Below are 19,751 nucleotides of genomic sequence, written 5' to 3' on the forward strand. Positions count from 1 at the left end.
CTAGTATATTCTCATTGTGGTCAACTACAGGCAGAGCGTAAACCAATACTGTGATTCTCCAAATTACAAAAATTGAAGATGGGGTTTACTGGTAGAAAAAGCTTCAAAAATGAAAATGAAATGACAAAACTACAGTATGTTCCAAGATAAGTAACAAGCAATGCAGTATTGACATCAATTTGCACAAAAATAAAAAAGAAAAAAGCCAAAAAATGAAAAACAATATGTAACGTGTGAACCGATAACAATAAGAAGCAGTACCGATCAGTTTATTTACAGCATCTAATTCGCTCTTAGTTTGGGCTCATCAGTCTGGACTAGTTATATTGGAGCTGCAGGAAATAAGAAACAAGCTCTTATAAACGCTGAGTATGTTTTCAGTAGTGTAGCTGAAATTACTTTAGAAAACCAGCGGAGGTGTCAGTAAAGTAGGTTCGGCTTCACCTTGAAAAAATAAGGATCAAAGCCACGGTTTAGACAGAAATTTGTATGACTTCTGCTAAAAGTATGAAGATGCATTCAGCGTTTATATGAGGTTAATTGCCTTCATCAAGGTTATGGCTATTGTTCCACAATGATGAGCCCCAAATAAGAACGAAACTGCAGTCTCTGGATGCTGTAACTTTAGTCGGGAAAGCCTAACCTTGCAGCGCTGTGAAGGCTACGCAGATCCTGATTACACTATTACGACGTTGCAAGATTAGGTTTGCCCCCACTTTTCGCAGTTCGTAGTTGCTTCCAATTATATCTTAGCTCTGACAACGGGACAATAATTTGTAGCTTTACATAACAATAAGCATCAACTAAAATGACAATGGGGTTGTTTCCTTCAGTCAAAAGTAGTACTTTTTGTCACTGAAATTGATAGAATAAGCAAAAATAAAATAAAAATAACATGAACTCAGAAAATACTTTCATTTTCCCGACAGTTATTTTTTAATTAATTTTTTAAAATGTCCGATTCTTCAAACAAGGCGTGGTCTTTATGACGTCACAAATGATGCACTAAGGCGCATCTTTCTACCGCATTTCCACGTTATGATAATTAAGAAGGGAATTATAATTGCGCTCTACGCTTGCTATCAACCATATCGATGCCAATAGACGTGAGTAAAGATGCGAATTAAATATTTTAGACAGTGAATGGCAACACTGAGTGGCATTTCATCGTTTGTGATGTCATCGGCCGAAGCGTTAAACGATGAAAAAGCGCCGATTTATGTAATTTTTTTAAAAATATTAAACTTAAAGAAATTATTTAAAAATGGTCAGATTCTATGTTTTTAAGCATGCTCGTTCAGAAAAAAATACCTTTAAAATTTTGGAAACGACCCCATTAATAGAAAACATTTTATGACACGTTATTCAAAACATTACGCTCCAATTTGCAATAGAAAAAAGAATGAAATAAAAAAATTTTGGAAAAAGAATAGAACCAACTTCAAAATTGCTCTAAAAAGTGAAAAATAATTTTATTCTGTAAACACCAATGATAATACTTTTAAACATAATTTTTGAAGTTGGCGCAAAAACTGAAAGTGAAATCCAATGTAACCATGCTTCGTTCATATTTTTTTCGGAAAATCATCCAAAGTTAGGAACGAAGCATTTATATAGTTACTCACATATGCATAATGTATGTGGTAGTGAAGAAACTGAGCCCGGTTAAATTTATAATTGCGTTATATAGCTCGCTTTTGCGCCAACTTCAAAAATTATGCTTAAAAGTATTATCGCTGGTGTTTAAAGAATAAAATTATTTTTCACTTTTTAGAGCAATTTTGAAGTCGGTTCTATTTTTTTTCCAAAATTTTTTTATGAACATTAAATATCTAAGTAGGGCTCTTTAATTTCAAATTTTCTACGGAGAAAGGAGAGGATAATAATATTTACTTAACTTTTAATTTTTCAAAATAACTCCATTTATAATATTTCAAAAATTTTATGATAATAATAGAGAAAATAAATACATAACTAAATAAAATAAATTGTATACACACATACAGTGGCTCCCAAAAGTCTTCGTACACCTACGACTTTCAACGAAATAGGCCCCAAATCCATTAGTTAGAACTAATATTTCGGAATAGGTATTTAATTATTAGATCTATGATCAATTTTTAACAAAACTACATGAAAAGTTTTTAAAAAATATTAAAATTTATTATTTTTTTTAAAATCAAAAACCAAAAAGTGCCGAAAATTTTATCTCACAAAAGTCTTCGTACACTTTATAAAATGTCAATAAATTATTGAATAATCTAACTTTTGATTAAGATATTAATTAGTAGAATATCATACTGTATTCACAACAGCTTTTAAACGTCTGAGAAAAGATTTCATTCTTTTTTTTCTTTTTTTTTGCGTAATTTTTTAGTAAGTATTCAACCATACTTCAAGTCTTACTGTTTCTCGTTCTATTTTCGTTTTAAAGCCCTATTTTCGTAATCTAGCCTCCAAATATCTAAATACGTTACATTAAGTTAAAATCTGGAGATTGAAGGTTATTTTCTAAACTTTAGGACAATTTTCGAGGCACTAGACGCAAAAGTTGAAAACCGTGTGCTTCTTATCGTTATCTTGATAAAAAAAACAGAGTTGTTTCCAATAACCAAATTTTTGGCTAATAGTTCAAAATTGGTTCTTAAAACATTTAAAGAAACAGCATGATTAATTTTTTCATCAAAAAATTACGAACTACCAAGTCCTGATGCTGATATGCACCCTCACACTAGAACACCTACACCGTCCTGATTAACTGATTCAAATAAGTTCTTAAGATTAAGTTCCTAATTTTTTCTTCTACTTACAGTTATACAACTATTTAACCAAAAATGTTGAATTAATTTTTATCTGTGAGTAAGACGTGATTCTAAAACATTTTTAGCTTATTTATCATTGATTTTGCGACGAATAGTGTAAGCTTTCTGTTTTTCGCACGACCAAGCAAATTTCTGCGGGAAGAGGTCCCATTTTATCCAGCTAATCAGAGAACTTGGAGAACAATTTTAGGTGAAAATTAAATGTAAAATGTTTCATTTGACTCTGCAGAAACTTTTACAGCACTCAAATGTGTATTTTTCATAAATTTTTTAACTTTAAATCTCCGATCACGTTTTGTCAACTTTGCCGGTTGACCTTTTCTTACCTTGTTTTCGGTCCGATTCTTTTCTTTAAAGCATTTTATCAAGCACTTTACTATAGAATAGAATAAATTAACTAATTTAGAGACATTTCAAACCAATTTACCGCTACTGTGATGAAAAAATTCAAATTTCGAATGGTGTTTGTGGTTTTTTACGAATACCAGCCATTTTACAGTAATAAGTACAATATTAAGAAATAAATAAACAAAAAATAAAGCCAAATGACTTATAAGGGTCAACACAATGCAAAAATATTAATAAAACGGCATATGATAATTTTAATCATGAATTTATTCGAAAATATTTGAGTTTACAATGCCTTTTGTGGCGTGTTATTTCTCTGTCTCTTCGTTTTCTGACCCATTTCAAAAAGAAGATCCGTCAATATTTTGAAAAAATTAATGGGTTGTATTTAGAATGACATAGGAATGATGTGAAAAAATATTGGACTTCATATTCGAATTCAGTTTCGAGTTATTTTGGTTTTACTAAAACATTTCAAAGTGTACGAACACTTTTGGGAGCCACTGCGTAAATGCATTACGTTGGTTTCGCTGCTTTAAACTCATGTTATGTCAATTTTGCGATAACGTCTAAATTAGAAATTCCGCCAAATCAGCTAATTGCGCCAACCTAGAAGTAGTAAAAGACAAATTTGAAATGCATCGAAAACAGTAAAACGAAAGCCAAGTTCTAGCATTCGCAGAACAAAAAAGAAAGCTTGGGCATCGCATCCGTGGCCGAATAAATGACCGTGCTGCCAGTACGCAGCATAGGAGGTTTTAGTTCGATTTTTACCAGTGCCTTGGGTGGAATTTATTGTCTGTGTGCTCTAAATCATTCTTGTTTTGTCTTCTCTTTAAGTAAAATTTGGGACATTGATGTAACTATTTATAAAGAGCAGAGGCAAGGCGCATAGTACGCAGTCCTCTCTTAATTGCATGAATGAATGTCCCGATTGATATAAGAAAGTCGTGTGATAGCTACAGCCCTACTAGTATTTGTTTTATCACTCCAGATATGACTCCAGTTATGGAGAGTAGGGACCCAGTTTCTATTCCTCTAAGCTGAACACTGCGCCTAGTGTGCCCAATAAAAGGAAATATCACTGCTGTGCAACAAAATAAAACTAAAAATGCGATTCGGCCAAAGGGGGCACTGTTCATTTTCCTTCTGCTGATTCTCAATAGTATCCCAGAAAATTGCCTTAAATGCTTCCCAAAGGGACCTTTTGAACTGTAAGAAGCGGGACTGCTAGAATCTCGGTTCATCCTGTCCCATGAGAAAAGTTTTGCTTTTATTTGTGTATTTTTCAAAAAGTATGGTAGAAAAGATAACTATTTATTTATTAAATTTTCAGCTTCAAGCACAAACAGCTATTGTTGGATGCTAGATCAAAAATATAAAAATAGATCATTTAAATGCTGTAATGTAAATCATGTTGTAATTCACACAAAAAATGAAAAATTCCTCAAAATATTATTTTTGTAGTAATAAATTCAATATTTTTTATATGATTTTATACGTTAACATGTCAAAATACAAAAAAGTTTCTATTTTTTTAATTATCGAGCTTGCAAAAGAGTGGTATCGTTTGAAGTTGAATAATTAACGCATTAAGTTTTTTTCCATTGCTTCATTACCTCTATTTGTACTGAACCAGACAATGCAAGAGAACTTTAAATTAAAAATTTCTCAATAAACTTGGAACACATCTTGGGGGGAGGGGCATCTTAGTTGTTTAATAATCATAAATGAAACTTTTTTTTTGCAAATTAAATGAAAACTCTCTGCTCCACATAATGTTGCATTTTAACCGTCGACCTACCTTGATCTTGCACAAAGAGAGTTCTACTGAAGTAGTGATGGAAATTTATTGCAAGCTCAAACTTAACTGTGAATGGTTGCGCTTTGAAGCTGACTTGACCTTCCGTCGAACTTTTCATCGACTTGCGCGCTGCGACTTAATCGTGATATGAAATATTATATTTTTCAAAGGAACACTTAGAGTTCCTTTTTAGCTAATTTAGCAAGATTCCAACAAGTTGTGGTAAGATTAACAGAACTACTGACTTTAAGATTAAAAGCTAACAAATTTGTCCCCAGCAATCTTTATTTTGAACGATAGTGAACATATCCTGATTTAATCTTATTGAGCGAAAAACTTTTTTCTCAAAAAAGCGCATGCCCAAATCTCCTAATTCAAATTCACTAGTTTAGGTTCAAATACTTCCATATCAAGATATGAGGTGGTGATATATTAGGGTTTTGAAATTGGAGTTCTCAGAATATAGAATTCGCTCAAAAAGGCACATATCCAAAACTGAAATGGCAATATCTCCTTGATTTTTTATACGAAAATTTCAAACTCAGGAACAACATTTTTTATGCCTTTGTGATCTATTCTGTACCCAAAAAATATGATGAAACTGTTTTGCTGTTAGTCTAGTTCGTTTTTTCACCTCCTGCACAGTTTTGGAAAATGGGTGGATGGGATGGGGAGGAGGAATTTTTTACCCAAGGGAACATCCATTTTCTGAAGGGCTGTTTCCTTTTGACAAATTAGCCCTCATACTATCAACTTAATAGGCAATGAAAGAGTATGATTAAAAAATTGCAGTAGCCACCTGTTCGTAGAATTCTTCAGCTATCCTGTGCGTCCACTGCACATGTAGCTGCCGGCACTTGCATGGTCCATTGATATCGGCCAACTTGATAGCCATCTGCATCACTAGCAGTCGATCTGCTTCACTGCTCCAATCTAGCATAGGAGACTCCTCGTCTGTGATCTGAAGAAGCAATCACACAAAATAAAACGCTGGCAAAAAATAAAAGGAAGTTTAGTTTTTAAAGAAAATTGATGTTTCAGGAGACAAAAAGTTCTTTCGTCGACAATATAGAGGGTTAGCACAACAGAAGGACCGGATTTTGAGATTTAACTTTTCGAAATTATTGTACATATTAAAATGATTGATAAACGCAATTAGAGAAAAGTACAACAAGCTTTGTTTTCTCTGTTACATACGAGGCAGTGGAGAAGCAAAGGGATGTAAGTGGAAAAATCAAAAATTTGGAGATAATCAGTACAAATAGTAAGGGTACCTCTTCTCTGTCTTGGGGCAAGAGATAGTACTAGTAGCCTGTAGCCCTGGCAGATGCTGCTGTACAGCATGATTTATATAAAAAAAAATCAATGAAAGCGTAGCTAGGAATTTATCTTTAAACGCGTTTTACTCAAAATTTGAAAATTTCCACTTATACATCACTTTGCTTCTCACTGCCTCACATGTTCAATGTACGAACCTTTTGTTACTCGACAGACTTCCGGTCTAATTAAAACTAAGGCTTTAAAAATATGATTTCTTATGTTTTTTTTTACTCCCTTGCAAGAAGTTACTAGGTAAAAAACGAATGGCATTCATGAAAACTTTCCCACTCAAATTTCAACCTGAGTATGATTGGTGAGTATGATTTCATGTCTGTTTGGACATGAGGGCAGAATGTCCATTTTTTCTCGCCCCCTAAATTAACGAGTTTCTTCGTAACATCCGCACGAAATGTATATGCATTGTACAAACATGTATTGCAAACACACCCTTCAATTTTGACCATCTGTGAATCTATTTTTGAGAAGTTTTTTCTTTGAGGGCAGATACACACGAATGTACGTATGTATTTGATTTACCCCAAAAACGGTTAATCGTACAAGTTTAATATTTTTTTGTTAAGGACCTTTCTAGCATCTTAACTTTTGTGTCGCTTATTGTAAAAGTGGTTTATCTCCATATTTTTAAATGCGTATTTGTTTGCTAAATGGGCTCACATTTAGTTGTATCTTTTAGTATAAAAGCAAAGCACTTTTCAAAAGTTAAATATCTAATAACTATTAGTAGCCTAACACTATTCTTTTCCTACGGAAACAGTTGCACGGGGCTTCATATAATAAGGCACAGTAAAATCATTTGCAAAGGTATTCACTATTCTTAAAACCCTTTTTGCACGGTGCTCTTTATTCTGGTTTTGTGGAAAATCAATATGTGTTCCAAGTCATTTTCCGTATCTAAGTATTTTCTCCAAGACCTAAATCAATACATTTCTATAGTTAACACTAAATATTACTGTTCAAAAGAGCGGTCATGAACTCTCGCATTAAAAGCGAGATATTAGAAGAGAATAGCATTAATATATGATATAGAAGATCATATTACCGCTTTTCCGCATTTGACTTCGAGATTTTTTCTAATAATTGTGTACAGTTAACACTTTATTGCTTTCTTAAATTCGTAGTTTGTTTATTTTGAGTAATACTTGCCGCTTACCGTTATCTTCCACAAACAGTTTGATAACGATGCACGCCAACCGGGTTATCTACCACAAGAGGGTATACCAGCTATGTTAGAAATAGGTGTGCATACGTTAGAAATAGGTTGGTGAATTTAATATCAAGTGAGTGCAATTTCTGGAGTTAAATGTTTCCCGCTACCATTTTGCTATTTTATTATATGCAGTTAAGCAAAATTTATAATCGTAAGAAACCGTTTCTCAGATTTTAACGGCAATCTATTTTGATTATTTCGGTAGAAAATAGTTTTAATAAAAATGTAATTAAGAAGTAAACATAAAAACTTCGTTGGTAGCAAAACAATTCGACAGAACATGTTTTAAAAATAATGCTCCGATAGACAAATAAAAAATAACACACATCGCGCTCTATTTTTGATGGTGACCGTGATTAATGATTTTACATTGTAAACAGTTGAACTTACGACCGTATTCACGAGCCGAATTGAACTTCAGTCACAGACTCGAAACGTCAATCGAAGCCTTCTCCAACCGATCAGAAGGCTCCAATTGGGGCAATTCAGGTGTCTGGCTGAGGTTCAAATTGGCTGGTGATTACGGTCGTTATTCCTGTTCGAATCAGTGTTTCTTTCAGACTTTTTGCTGGGGGGGGGAGCACTTTGAAAGTTTGGGGGAGGGGCAAGGCACTTGAAGATTTTGGAGGCGGCAAGGGCGTTTTTCCGGAGAGGACTCCCCCCCCCCCCAGAGGTAAATTCAAAAATTACAAACTCTGAATATTTTATAACTTCAATTTCTTTAGTTACTCTCATGTTTGGCTTGCCCGCGACTCCTCAAATAAATCCTTGCTTGCGTCCGTGGGCGAAACAATATGAAATTTAAAGAACATTCCTATTTCATTATATCGTTCTCATAAAAAGGTAACAGATCAAAAGACTGACAGTACTACAATATTGTGAGAAACAAAAATTTTTATTGAAAAATACAAAAAAAAGTAATGAAAACATTTCTTAATCATTAAAATATACACAAAATTACTCTAAGCGAGAAAAATACTATCTAGTTTCATATTGACGATCCTCTGTGACACTGCAAATGCATAAGAAACTTTTAAATTCATAAAAAAACGCAAGTAAGCATGAATATCGTGTAATAAAATTATTTAAAACTAAGCACAATTACAGAAACAAATTTCCTTGAATTGTTCCTTTTTGAAGTCAACTTTGGTTTCATTAAATTGTCTTACAATGGGGTTGTTTCCTTCAGTCAAAAGTAGTACTTTTAGTCACTAAAATTGATAGAATAAGCAAAAAAAAAAAAAAAAACATGGACCCAGAAAATTCTTTCATTTTCCCAACAGTTATTTTTTAATTAATTTTTTAAACTGTCCGATTTTTCAAACAGGGCGTGGTCTTGATGACGTCACAAATGATGCTCTTCGGTGCATCTTTCTATCACGTTTCCACGTTATGATAATCAAGAAGCGAATTAAAATTGCGCTCCATGCTTGTTATCAACCATATCTTTGCCAATACACATGAGTAAATATGCGAATTAAATATTTTGCTCTGTGAATGGCAACACTGAATGGCATTTCATCATTTGTGATGTCATCGGTAAGAAATGTAAACAATGAAAGCGCACCGATTTAAGTATTTTTTTTTGTAAGTACAACTTAACAAAACAAATAACAAAAACTAAAACAAATTATTTAAAAAATAGTTAGATCCTATCTTTTTCAGTACGTTCTTTCAGAAAAAAATATTTTTAAAGTTTTGGAAACGACCCCATTCCTAAAACTGATAATAACATGTAATAAAATAGAAACTGCAAATAGTGCAGAAAAATAACTCTCACAAAGTTTCACAGGAAAAAAAAGGAGAAGGAAAATAATTAGAGCCCGGATTATGTACACTGAAAAATCATAAAAAAATGCACGCATATTTATGCATTAAAAATACTTGAAATATTCACTAAAAACTAAAAAATATGCGCTAAGAACGAATTTTTTTTTTAAACTTTCGTGAAGAAAGAAGTGAAAAACAATCTTGTGAAAAACGCAGTAAAATGCATTTTTCAAATAAAAATTACCGTTTTTATGCATTTAATGCACTAAAGTCAAAAAGGGGCAAAATACGCGATTACATATGATCGTCACCTCAGAGCAACACTAAGACGTCTTATCCCAGAAATAACACTAAGATATCTTACTATTGCTCTGAGGTGACGATATGCAAAAGACGATTTTGTAAGTGTGCAAAAGTAAATAACTAGTGAAATAAATAAATAAAACTAAAGTAAAAAAAAAATAGGGTTTTTAAAGAAATATTTCTAATTTTTCAAATTGAAAAAATGGGTAATATTACTAAATTTGAACTAAGTTATGAATTGTCAAATAAACACGCATGAGAAACTTTCAAAGAATTATTTCTTTCACTTAAAATTAAAAAAAAAATGGTATGAGGGTAATGTAATGGGACCCCAAATTAGTTTATGCACTATTTCGACTGCATCGTAAACAGAGTTGTACATGTAAGGACTATATTCTCAAGTAGATAGAATTTTTTATTAAAAAAAGCCATACTATGTATATGTATGGAAGTTTATTGTTTTTTAAATAACTACATTTAAATTAGTTTTTATAAATCTGTTAAGCTAAGAAAGCTTGAAGAATGATTTCCGGATACCCTAGTAACTTAAATATTGGAGTTCATTCTTTTATACAATTTTTAAAGCGAACATATTATCACGCTTGAAAATTGTAAATAAATTTTTTAACTAAAGGAAAAAATGTAATAAAAAACAAAAACTTCCCTCAAAATAATTTGTTTTTCCCTCTGATTGCCAAGCTGATCGCTAAAAACAGTAAAGACTTCTGTAGGGACCCTTAAACAAGTTTACACGTTAGAGGGCTTCAAGTTCTAGATGGATTATGAAAGAAAATTGTTCTCTAGAGAAAATCCTCTTAACATTTTCTGAAAGTCTTTTCTGCCTGAAAACTGCGGGATGACGTAAAGGGGGGAGTAGAGTAAAATATGCCGAATTTTTAGACATTTCTTTCGAAAAGAAGACGTTGATGATACCATGTTATTTTTCATATAAAAGAAAAGCGAACTTAGGCATTGTAAGCATTTCCAAAGCCTGCCAAAGATAACTCACAGCCCACTATCCCTTCCCCTCTATACAACGATCCTAATCCAGGAAACTTTTGATTTCCAACGAGATGTACCATGAATGCCCACAGATTACATGTCCTAAGGTTCCGATACAAATCTCAGCAATATATTGTGTGACTTAACAACTAGGGTAACATAGTTCTCCAACCCCATAGGTAACATAGTAATAAACGGACAACAAATGAAAGAGGATAAAAAGGGGGAAGTATACCACAGAGTCCACTTCCTCCCCTCCGCCCCCCCCCCCCCCCGGATGATACAGTTCTTAATTTTCTATAATTTCCTTTTTTTCTCTTTTTAATCTTTACATAGTAAAACAAGTGTAAAACAAATTTTTCTTGGAAGGGGGCAATTGACCTACTCCGGGGGGGGGGGGCACTGCCTGGAGTAGGCCAATTGACCTTGAAAGAAACACTGGTTCGAATGGGTTCGTTCAAGCTTTCGAATTGACTACCAGTAGTAAGTAAAACCATTAAAGATTATTTTCTTCCTTAAGACAAAGAAAGGGCCGTGGTAGCCCGATCGGTAGAGTGTCGGATTCGGGGCCGGAGGGTCCTGAGTTCGAACCTCGATGGTCGAAGACCCACCGTTAATATGCTCGTGGTCTCAATGTCCTCCAAGTGAAACGATACCTTTGGGGGTGCTAGCACCAGGTAGCTATTAGCTCCTGGACTAGTTCTAAATTCTCATTTACTGTTCGATCCGGTGATGGTGCTGCCATCTATCGGTATATAAAAAATAATGGAGGCAAGGCACTTAGTATGCAGTCCTCGACATAAATACAGTTGTAGTCAGTTGTGACTCTGAATAGGAATAGGAAGACAAAGAAATGTTCGACGATTAGTTACCTTGGCACTGAATTCGGCGAGTATATCGAAATGTCTTTTGAGATCGGTGGCCAGGATGCACTCGATGACTAGGAAGCGGAATCGTTTGAACTCTGCCGCATCCAAGTGGCGCAACCAGTTGTACTGCTGGTCGGACAGGAAGATGCTCCACGCTGCTGCCGCGTGGTGGTTCTCCAGCACCGAGCGGTCGTTATACAGCACGGCCTGGCGATGAAACAAACAGTTATGTTACTTGAAAATATTGTGTAAATGTACAAGTTGAACCGCGTCATGGCTGCAAACTTTCGCTGGTGAGATAAATATGCTTTATCTAACAGCTTGTAGGCAGTCTCAGTTTCAATGAAATGACATCTACTTCCAGCCCGGATATTCACTATGACAGACTGATGAATCCACAACAAGGACGAAACTGCAGTCTCTAGATGCGATAACCGGGATGTCGGTACATTACATGTAGTTCTGCCTTAGCCCTGACTTAAAAGCAATAACGCAATGCTGATGGCTTAGTAGGTAACGCATCTGCATTTCAAATAAGTAGGAAACTCATATTTCTTCTTTAATAAGAATGAGAGATAATGTGTTGTGAGCGAAAAAAAATCATTAAGTGATATAAATTAAACAGAGATATGTCAGAAATTAATTTAGGAAAGTGTCTCCTAATACATTTTTTTCTCCCGATAAATATTTTTACAAATTACACTACCGCTCACTAATTTCAATAACACTTGCAAAAATTCACATTTTTATAAATTTCTTGAGAGACCAATTTCTTCGCAACTTTGTTACATAAAATGTATGCTCCAGCTGTCATTTTCCAATAAAAGTTGTGCCAACCTTGCATTTGGGACACCAGTGACAAATTGAAGAAAACGAAACGTTTTTTGATCACCATTCATCGTAAATAGCATGGAATAAGTTGTAAATTTCAGAAATTTTTTTGCTTACTATGAAAATATTTTTTAGATTTCCGTGACAGTATCACTAATGTTCACAAAGATATAAGCATTTCGTTCAAAAATATCAATTTTGTTCGCAAGTTTTTGGCTCATAGTACGCAGAGTGTTCCGTCCTGGCTTACCAAACTTTCAGAAAACTTGAAAGCAGACAAGAGAAACATTATAAGGAAATTTAAAATTTTTTTTTTTTAATTTGATGAAATACGAACATTAAACGCAGTTACATTGTTACTGTGCATGCGCGAAAGAGAGCAAAAAACCCTTTTAACATCTTGTTACCAAAAAAAATTTGGCAACTTATTAAAAAAAATAATTGCATTTCTTGAAAATTTAGAAAGACATCGGTGATTTAATGAACCTCATTTCAATTATTCTCATAGAGCAGACGAATCGCACGAGATGACTGAGGGTGTAAAATTCTAAGAGTAAGAAATTCTGACAAGACCTGCTTCCGTTACCCCTTGCAGCTGGCAAAGCCACTTCTGAGCTCATCTTCTCACCTCCTGGTAAGTGGTAGATCAAAATTTCTACCTCCAATGTCCCCCTCTTTTTTTTTTTTTTTTTTTGTCTCTAGTAGGGGAGTTTTCTTATCCCGGTTTGAAAACAACTCCAATGATTCGACTTTTTGGTTAATGTAAACAGGCTCTTAAAGTTAGCAAAACAGTAGCGTTATCTTTTCCTCGACGCCGCAACTAGACAGAGTCTGTGTCACCCAAAGACGGATCAAGAAAGTTTTAATAGAAGGGGTGGTTGCGTTTTTAATTGACCTCTTACTACATATCTGATTTATACATGTTAGGAGGGAGGGCTGCCACAACATTTTTTTCAAAACAACGAAAATATAGAGAATTAACCAAGGAGATACCCCAATTTATTCCTTTCCTTTGACTTTGAAAAAAGTATCCTAAAATTACGGATCAGAATTTTAGTTTTGTAATAATTCCGCGGAAGCGTTTCGAAACCCTCTTTCTCTACCATTATGGAACGTCGTCGAAAATTGCGCTTTCTAAAACTTCAGTTTCGAAAAATTACCAGACGATAGTCACTAAAACTCATTATTTCTATCTACTATTATTTCTACCACTATCCGAGATGTCTACAATCACTTCATTAAGACGTAAATTTTGCAAAATGACCGGAGGAAGTCTTTCAAATTTTTCCTCCTAACACCACCAAAGATCGTCTCAAATTTCCTTTTTGGAACTTCCGAAATGCTTCCGGAAGGGAAATTCGAACCCTAATTCCTTTCTAAACGTCATGATAAAAGACCTACACTTCCATTTTAGGACTTCAATTCGGGAAAATTGCCAGTACAGGGCTCCTCAAGGGAGGGGTGATCTCTCCCATCACACCTCCCTTGTATCCGGCCTTGGTGTCACTCAAATAGGAGTAACTTGAACGTGCTACCGGAGTATTTGCCGACAGGCGGAGAAACGAGAGACGAAAGATCGACGCCACATAGTTTTTTTTTTTTCGAACACTCGATAGTTTTAATTTAAATGATAGTCACTCTTGTAACGAATAAGGAAAGTGTGCTGGTTCTATTTATGTATCTAAAAGGTTTATGTTCAGAAAGAAGTCAGTGTCATAACTACCTGGGGTGAAAACGTTGCGACGAGGAAAGCGTTCGTCCTTCCTGGATGATCGTAGTCGTGCATAGCCGCAGCTGCATACAGGGCCATGATCTCTAAGGCCGGGAAGTTGGCACCCATGACGCCATAGACGTCCCGTTCCTCCTCGTCGTCGTCCTCGTCGTCATCGTCGTCATCGTCGATGAACGACCGCACCTGGTCGACAGTGCCCTGCCTCGACTGAGGCCACCTCTCCTGAGCTTCGCGACCACCTGCAAAAATGTAAATGTTGAGAAAAGGCGCCAATGCACTGACTTTCGTTTGCTTGCTTATTTTAGGAATGGTTCTCCAGGACACAGATTTTTCAGTCAATGAAGTGGAAAAGCGGGTAGATCGACCAGTGAATAAACACTTCCCAGTGAATGAACTGCTCCTAATATTTTCAGAAACAAGTAACTAAAATTAAAAATTAAAAAATAAAACGACTGAGTCGCAATTGTAGAATTAAGAGGAAAAATCGAAAATCCTTTTAAAAGCCTTATATTATTAAAAATCCATTTCAAGTATTTTATTTACTAACAAATAGAAACTGGCTACAGATAAAAATTTTAAATCATTGCGCTTAATTTCCTTGTCTCCCACCAATGACTTCGGTTATCAATCGCTTGAATAAAGGCTTAGCCAATATTAAAATATGATTAAAAAAACGTTATAATTCGAATTCTATGTAACATGGAAGTTCTAAACACATTCTATCAGACGCGGAAAAAAAATACTTTTTATTTTAATATTAAATTTTTAAGTTTTTAGTATGTTTTCACTGCAAAAATCGCGAAAACCTTTTAGAGGTTTTAAATGAATATATTCGGTAATTAATGTCATCCAAAGAAGCAACCTAGCTAAGAACACTCTCGATCAATTCTCCTTTTGAAAAAAATCTTTTTTCAAATTCGGTCCATCCGTTTAGGTGCTAGAGTGCCACAGACATACAGATACACAGACACATCAAACTTATAACCCCTTTCCTTTGTGTGTCGGGGTTCAAAATAACGTTTTAAACGATTTTTCTTAGATGAATGGACAGTAGTAACATCCTCCCGATCATTTCCAAAACGAAAACCATTAGGAAATGTTGTGTTTGCCCACTGGTTGGAGGCGTTCATTCACTGTGTTGAGGAACCTTTTTTTTTCATTTCATCCCCCCCCCAAAAGAAAAGAAAAGAAAAAGAAGAAGAAAAGGTTCTCATGCTAAAGTGCTCGTAACAAAAGCGTGTTTTGTAATTTTCAAAAGTTTTTGCAGGCAAGTTTTTAATACTAGTACACTTGTGACTTGAACATTGATGTTAATCATAACATACACCTAAGAAAGCATACATTTGGGGCAGTGAAAAACAAAGGGATGTAAGTGGACATATTCAAGTTTCAAGTTTGAACGCGTTTTAAAGATAAGGTCCTGGGTAGACTTTCATTGATTTTTTTTAAATCATGCTGTATAGCAACATCTACCAGAGCTACTAGTACAATCTCTTGCCCCGAGAAAGAGAAGAGGTTCACTTACCATTTGTACTGGTTACCTCCAAATTTTTAATTTTGTCACTTACAACACTTTGCTTCCCACTGCCTCATTTGTCAGAGTCAAGGTCGTACTTTAGTTAACAATGTTTTGATTATCAGCTTAAATATTCATTTTCCAATATAGCGAGTAAGGTATACTAAAACTGTACTAGTGGAGTAATAGATATTCCCTAATCTTCAAGTCCTTATGCAATTGGCCCTGATGAGTCTAAGTCAACAAATGTTGTTTTATCCATCCATATACCACTTTCTCCAAATATACAGAAGACAAAAAGGCGAGAAATCTGCATCTTCTTTTTTACAGCTTAATTCTATAGAATGAACAAAAAGCTTCAAAAAAAAAAGAAAGAAACAAAAAAAAAGAGAGAGAGAGGGAGAGAAAAAAAAATCTGGCTCTCGAAGTTTTTCAATGTTTTAAACTACGGGTTTCACATATACTGCTTTACTCTTTCTTACTAACCTACATTTATAACTGTTATCTTTTTTTTTTTTTTTTTTGACAAAAAGTTAGTAGTTTTTTTGCAAGTGAAAATTCATTGAAATGGGTTATTGTATGAGCTCATGGTGATTAGGGAAGTTTTATCCAAAAACCTGTTAAGTTATTTATATAAACGTATTCCATAATACTATCTCCTCATCTATTTTTATTTCTCCACATATGAAATTTTAAGCCAGCTTCTCTTTTGAAATAATTTTCAGTCATTTCAAAAGTATGTGTATACTATCCTAGAAGATCAGGCTTTAAGGAATGAGCACTGAAAACGCGATTCCATACTACCAACCACAATTTGTGAATGAATGCAGCAAAATCAATCAATACGGCAAAGTCTTTAAAAGTTCAATTTTGTTGTCAGTTACTGATCAAAAAAGACTAATGAATTTCTTATTTAAGGGTTCACATTTAAGAAATTTCATAATAATAAAACAACATTAAAAAATGCCACTGCTTAGCAAGAAAAGTGACTTATTCATGCGCATTATGTCTGTTTGACCCGAAACAACTTAGTTGAATCAGCTTTCTTGCTAGCGGTTATTAAGTTTAACCAGGTAGGAAAATGAAGGAATAGCCTCTCATCCTTCACACAACAATCAACTGTGCCGCTACGATTCTTATCTTAATGAGTTGAACAAACTTTTGTTGTTTCAGTTCATTGGTACATTACTAAGCGTTTGCTCTACGCGTTGGTAACTAGTTGAATCAATTCGTGTCAGTAAACTCGTTTCCTCCTCGAATAAAATCGGTTTATTAGAAGAAAATATTATTCAACTAATTTGACTCATGTGAAGATAACGAAAACGCCAGTCAACTATTTGACAGGCAACTTTTTCGAGAAGTTGATTCCTCTAACCGCCTCGTGTGTAGAAAGCCTCTTTATAGTAAATTAGTAGGTAAACATTTGCCCAGCAATGCAACTTACTACGTAGTTCGATAAAAAATGTCGGTGAAAAGTTATATAAAATCATACCTTGTATAGTTCACATCACCGAAGCTCGTCTACCTTCAAAATAGTCACCTTGAGCGACTACGCACTTCTGCCAACGCTCGTATAACTTTAGGAAGCACTCCTGGAAGCCATTTTGCCTCTTGCGATGCAGTTTTCACTTCAACGTGGCTAAGCAAGCGACTTCCATGTTGAGAATGCACGCTTCGATTGGATGTCAAACAAATAACACCACGTTTCGTCGGACTTAGTCCCGTGTGACTTTTACCTATTCTCAGCAGTCAAAAAACATCTGCTGGAACGCCGCTTTCTTTCGTCAGATGAAATTAAGCTGCGTCACAGGAAGCTTTAGAGGAGGTTGCGAAAAATGACTTCTAGAAGTGCTTCCTAAAGTTATACGAACGTTGGCAGAAGTGCCTAGTCGTTCAAGGTGACTATTTAGAATGTGGATGTGCTTTGGTCACGTGAACTATTCAGAATACGGTTTTATAGAACCTGTCCCCGAACTTTTCGATCGTACTACGTATAACTACATAAAAATAAGCTCAAGACTTTCACTTCAATTGTATACTATAAACAGTTTTAGTGAAATGATTCTTACACTTGAGGCTTAACTTCTTCATTTTAGTAAATACGCAGGTTCTTTAATTAACTAAATTGAAAAAAGGAATGCATACTTACTGAGTGTTCTGTGCAATGGCGAATCGGTTGATTCCGATGATACTTGGCAAAATCCTGGTATGGGTTGAGAAATTAGAAAATATACTCCATGTAAGACATCGCTGGCATGCATACGATTGTGATCTGTAACAAAATGTTATTCAAATATAAATGTATAAGAAATACTAGAGACCCGACAGATGTTATTCTGTTTAAACTTTGTAAATTGAAAAGTTAAAAAATTTCAATGAACTATCAAGCGTTTGAAGAGTTTTGTTGAAAAAAATAAGTAAAAAGAAAATGTTTTAAGCTGCTTGCTGTCAGAATGCGTATATTTATTACAACTTGATTTATATAATGCCCACTGAGCAGTTGTTTTATCAACTATTTTTTCTCCCGTACTTGATGGTTTCTTCCTTCAGACATACTCAAAGGATAAAAAGCGTCCTCAGATGTTAAGCGTAACAAACTAACTATCCATTTAGAACAATCGGGAAATCCCGCTGCAACATCCCCATATAAAAAAGAATAAAACAATCGATAGGATATCGTTTAAAAAAAATGATAAAGGTAAAAACAGTTCTCTGAATAAGCGAAAATAACTCATTCCTCCCCCCTCCCGATGTAAAATTAACACATTCTTCAACTAAAATGACTAAAAAATCTTTAAAAATGAAAAACAATTTTTTGCAATTTGAAATATTTCGCCAAATAAACAAAAAGTACAGTAAATTACATTATTAGCAGCTTTAAAATGTAAACAAATGATCACGCAACTTTATTGTTTATAGCCAAAGCCGCCAAGCCACCAGTTACTGTACCAACGTACCACCAGCGTTACTGTAATCCAGCTGATCAGTGAGCGAAACTAACTTCGACCGATTAGCGATCCGATCCTTTTAACGAAAACTTTTAAAACTTCATATATTGCCTAATTTCTTATTTCCACCAAAGATAAAGATCTTTCACTGCATTGATCTTTTGTGTACAGAACTACCCTGTTGTAATTTATCTGGACGAAAATAAAATTTGCTTCGTCTTTGAATTCCATCATCTTTTCCTTAAAAATGTACTGATTAGTTTGATAATACTTAAAGTATTCTTGCCATTGACGTCAAAACTCAGATGGATTTGAGCCGAGAAACAAATATTACTAGGTACGGTACTTTCTGATCATTTGCTTAGGCAAACCTAAAGCACCGTTCCGGTCACGTGGTTCAACTACAACGACAGAAGACACGTTTTGCGTGAACCTACAGAAAGAAACCCGATTTCTTCCAGTACTTTATTTTAAAAAGTATCACGGGACCTACAATCGCTGCTTTCAAAAATGAAGGATTCACTCTCTCTCTACGTTTTATCTGTTCTCAATTGACATATCACAGTAGGAAATTTCATTACAAAAAGTAGAGCTGACTTTCTTATTGTCCTTTGGCAACGGGTTAAATATTTTTTTCAGTTCTCGCTTAACAATAGGTTAAAATAAGTATAAATCATTTGGGAGATCCATCCAATGTTTGAATAAATTAATTAATTAACAAAAACGTTTCCGATTCGATCCATCGCACTTCAAAACCATGCTTGTCACAATTTAATTGCTCACAAAAAATTTAAACAAAATCGGTTCAGCCGTTTGAAAGCCTTAAACGTCAGCACAGAAGATTTTTATATATTAAGATATTCAAATATATAAACATGACATTTATTGCACCTTCTGCTGTTGGTTACTGTGAACCAACTCAGTGTATTGATTACTGTGAACAGGTGAGAAATGATACCCGTTGGTCACTGAATCGGTAGAATTACGGTAACCGGGTCGCGGCGATAAATATTTCAATCTTGCAACCCGCTACCTTACTTTGGCGACGGAGCAATTTCAGCAACCCAATATCAAAGCTTATTTGCTATTCGTTTGGCCAATCATAACCATTTCAGAGCTCACAACACAAAATTGTAATTTACTTGTATACTAAATATTTTTATTTTAATTCCATAGAACAATATTTTTGATTTTCTCAAAGGTGATTCTTTTCTGAAAACTGGCAACATATATTGTGTTTCTTCAATTTTTGCATCTT

At 34.5% G+C, this 19,751-nt stretch overlaps 1 protein-coding gene across 1 annotated transcript in view; it reads right to left on the reverse strand.

Annotated features, from left to right (window-relative positions):
• Window positions 1-19,751, reverse strand: part of LOC129234513 (cGMP-inhibited 3',5'-cyclic phosphodiesterase 3A-like) — a 103,185-nt gene that overhangs the window by 16,275 nt on the left and 67,159 nt on the right. Inside the window, exons 9-12 of the mRNA XM_054868518.1 lie at window positions 17,695-17,817; window positions 14,021-14,268; window positions 11,470-11,673; window positions 5,774-5,935 (exon numbers count right to left, since the gene is read on the reverse strand). Of these exons, the coding sequence (XP_054724493.1) occupies window positions 5,774-5,935; window positions 11,470-11,673; window positions 14,021-14,268; window positions 17,695-17,817 (737 nt within the window). The remainder of the gene's footprint in view (window positions 1-5,773; window positions 5,936-11,469; window positions 11,674-14,020; window positions 14,269-17,694; window positions 17,818-19,751) is intronic.

Source organism: Uloborus diversus, chromosome 1 (assembly GCF_026930045.1).
Source record: "Uloborus diversus isolate 005 chromosome 1, Udiv.v.3.1, whole genome shotgun sequence".
In the NCBI taxonomy this organism is placed as follows: domain Eukaryota; kingdom Metazoa; phylum Arthropoda; class Arachnida; order Araneae; family Uloboridae; genus Uloborus; species Uloborus diversus.